This window comes from Haliotis rufescens, unplaced genomic scaffold (assembly GCF_023055435.1).
Source record: "Haliotis rufescens isolate VD_foot unplaced genomic scaffold, xgHalRufe1.0.p SCAF_18, whole genome shotgun sequence".
Lineage (NCBI taxonomy): Eukaryota > Metazoa > Mollusca > Gastropoda > Lepetellida > Haliotidae > Haliotis > Haliotis rufescens.
In genome coordinates this window covers 969,901-973,392 of record NW_025963868.1, presented here as the reverse complement: position 1 = coordinate 973,392, position 3,492 = coordinate 969,901, and the positions used below count along the sequence as shown (strand labels likewise).

Below are 3,492 nucleotides of genomic sequence, written 5' to 3'. Positions count from 1 at the left end.
TACAACTTACTCCAACATAATTACAATGGTAGTCAGTACACAATTCTATGGCTGTATATAATAAAACAGAAGGGGTTATAGCAAAAATGTCAGTGATACTAATAATATTCACCTTGCAGGCAACAGTGGTTGAGGTTCCAAAATAGACCAAGACTGGATTTAAAGGGTGAAAAATGATCTTGATGTAATGTGAAGTGAGATATGTGACACTTTGGTCCAGTTTAATACCATGCTGGAATAGTCATTAGCATTCTAGAAGATTCCAGATTGTACTCGACTCCAAAAGCATCGAAATAGAAAAACTTAAACACCACTCCTTCAGCTTCTGAAGTTGTCGTTTTCTTGGTGGCAGTATTTAAATTGACGTGTGAAAGGACGTATTTCACAATATTTATGTTTCCACTTTCACATGCCAAATAAAGAATATCGTGGCCGTTTCTATCGACAAATGACAGATTTGCTCCTTTTTTCTCAAGTATGTCAAACACTTCTCTATTTCCAAAAAAAGCCGCCATCATGACTGCGCTCATTCCGCCGTCTCCTCTTCTGTTAATGTCTACTATATTCTGTGCGAGAATAAACTCCGCTATCTCCAACTTTCCACCAAACGAGGCAGAATGAAGAATGGTGTTGTCATATTTATCCACAAGTGCCAGACTCGCTCCTTTCTGCAGAAGTAAATCAAATGCTTCTTTATTTTGACTTATTGCTGCAATCATGAGTGGAGTCTCCTCATTTTTTGTTCTCGTGTTGATGTCATCCACAATATTCTGTGTAACAATATACTTCACTATGTCCATGTTAAATCCACGACAGGCCAGATGAAGAATGTTCTCTTGGTTTGCATTTACGCTTCTTAGATCAGCAGATTTACTAACCAGCAAGTCAAACACCTCTCCAAGTCCCCTTTCTGCTGCCAGCATCACAGCTGACATGCCCTGAAAATCTTGACTGAATGTCCACAATATCTTTTGAGATTACATACTCCACTATTTGCGTAAATCGTCCTTTGCAGGCAATGTGAAGGACGTTGCAACGAGAAGCTGCCTCCAGTGTCAGATCAGCCCCTTTCCTCATAAGTAAGTCAAGTATTTCTCTATGTCCTCCATCTGCTGCCATCATTGCTGGTGTAAATGCATAGTTTCCTTTGGTGTTGATGTCTATGTTGTTTTGTTTGAGGACATACTTCACTATATTAACATTTCCACCTTTACATGCCAAATGAAGGATGTCGTTGTCGTCGTCGTCGTCATCCACATCCACAGTTATATCTGCTCCTTTTCTGATAAGTAAGTCAAATATTACTCTGTATCCTTTGTCTGCTGACGTCATTGCTGCCGTCTGTCCATTCCATCCTATGCTGTTGATGTCTTTAACATTGTGCTGGAGGACATACCTGACTTTATCCGCATTTCCTCCATAACAGGCCCAGTGAAGGATAAACTCGCCTCCTGTATCCTCTGGGGACAGATTAGCTCCTTTCTTCACAAGTAACTCAAACGTATCTCTATGACCGTTCATTGCTGCTACCATTACTGGGGTTAATAAATCCTCTCCTTCGGTGTTTATTGCAACAAGGTTCTGTTCGAGAACATATTCCACTATGTCAGTATTTCCTCCCTCACATGCCTTGTGAAGGATTGTGTCATGAATTACAATTCCATCATGCATTAAAGACAGATCAGCGCCTTTTTGCACTAAGAAATTAAACACGTCCAGTTTCCCGTAATATGCTGCATGCATTACAGGTGTCTGTCCGCTGTATTTCCTGTTTATCTCCATCCTGGTCTGATTGAATACAGACCTTACTATCTCAGCATTTCCTCCCCGAATGGCATTTTCAAGAACAGTAGATCCCATATCATCCACTAGTGTTAGATCAGCTACTTTACTCACTAGCAATTTAAATACGTCTCCATGTCCCCTTAACGCTGTTAACATCACTGCAGTCGACCCGTCCCGACTTCTACTGTTGATGTCTGTCACGTTCTGTTCCAGGACATACTTGACTATTGGAATATTTCCCCCTTCACATGCCACATGAAGGATGCTCATCCGAACACTATTCAAGATTGACATACTCGATCCTTGTCCCACGAGAAAGTCAAACACCTGTCTGTGAGCATTTTGTGCTGCAAGCATCAATGGTGTCATTCCGTCCTGCCCTCTTGTGTTAATATCCGCTTGACCCCCAGATAGTATGTATTTGACTCGGCACATGTCTCCATTCTTGCAGGCATCGAGGAGATTAGTGTTTGACTGAGTTTGGTATTGCGTATGATTCTGTATTACTGTAAGAAGACATAACGATGTGTCAGCACAAAGATATATATTGACGTTTCTATATTGATCTGCAACTTACTTTGACATCTTATTTGGTTAAGTACGCGTACTTTTATAGTTGGTTGGTTGGTTTGTTGTTTAACGCCGCACTCAGCAATATTCCAGCTAGATGATGGCGGTCTGTAAATAATCGAGTCTGGGCCAGACAATCCAGTGATAAATATCATGAGCATCGATCCACGCAATTGGGATCGATGACATGCATCAACCAAGTCAGCGAGCCTGACCACCCGATCCCGTTAGTCGCCTTTTACGACAAGCATATCATAGTCGCCTTTTACGACAAGCATATCATAGTCGCCTTTTACGGCAAGCATGGGTTGCTGTAGATCAATTCTACCCCGGATCTTCAAGGGTCACCATCTTCGAAAAAAACCCACCATTGACAAAAGGTAAAGTCTCTTACGTTTTTATCACCAGGAACATACATATCAATGTGCGTTCTGTTCACAACTTGTTTCCAATATTTGGCTGTCGGTAGCCTAGTGGTTAAAGCGTTCCCTCCTCACGCCGAAGACCCGGGTTCGATTCCCGACATGGGTACAATGTGTGAAGCCCATTTCTGGTGTTCCCCGCCGTGATATTGCTCGAATATTGCTAAAATCGGCATTAAACCATACTCACTCACAAACTAGTTGCACTTATTTCATCCCCTTTCATAATCTCGTAGTGTTTGTTGTCTATCGCTTCATCACTCAGATATTGGACAACGTCCTGCTAATCCTGGGCCAGACAATCCAGTGATTGGTATTGTGGTTTTGGTTTGGTTTGGTTTATTGTTTAAATCCGCACTCAGCAATATTCCAGCTATATGACGGCGGTCTGTAAATAATCGAGTCTGGACCAGACAATCCAGAGATTGACAACATGAGCATCGATCCACGCAGTTGGTACCGATGACATGTATCAACCAAGTCAGCGAGCCTGACCACCCGATCCCGGTAGTCGCCTTTTACGACAAGCGTAGTCGCCGTTTACGGCAAGTATGGGTTGCTGAAGACCTATTCTACCCCGGATCTTCACGATTGATATTGTGAGCAAGGTGAAGTGGTAGCATTGAGTTTAACGTTACGTTCAAGATCATTGCACTTATGCAGCGACGTGGATGCACGTGTGTGTTTGGCTGCTTGTACTAGTCCGGACTAATGC

General features: G+C 42.4%; 1 protein-coding gene across 1 annotated transcript; it reads right to left on the bottom strand.

The window, feature by feature from the left end:
* Window positions 1–885: 885 nt before the first annotated feature.
* On the bottom strand, window positions 886–1,533 carry LOC125381571 (serine/threonine-protein phosphatase 6 regulatory ankyrin repeat subunit A-like). Its single transcript, XM_048398624.1, has one exon. The coding sequence runs from the start codon at window positions 1,531–1,533 to the stop codon at window positions 886–888; it is 648 nt and encodes a 215-aa protein (XP_048254581.1).
* Window positions 1,534–3,492: the final 1,959 nt, after the last annotated feature.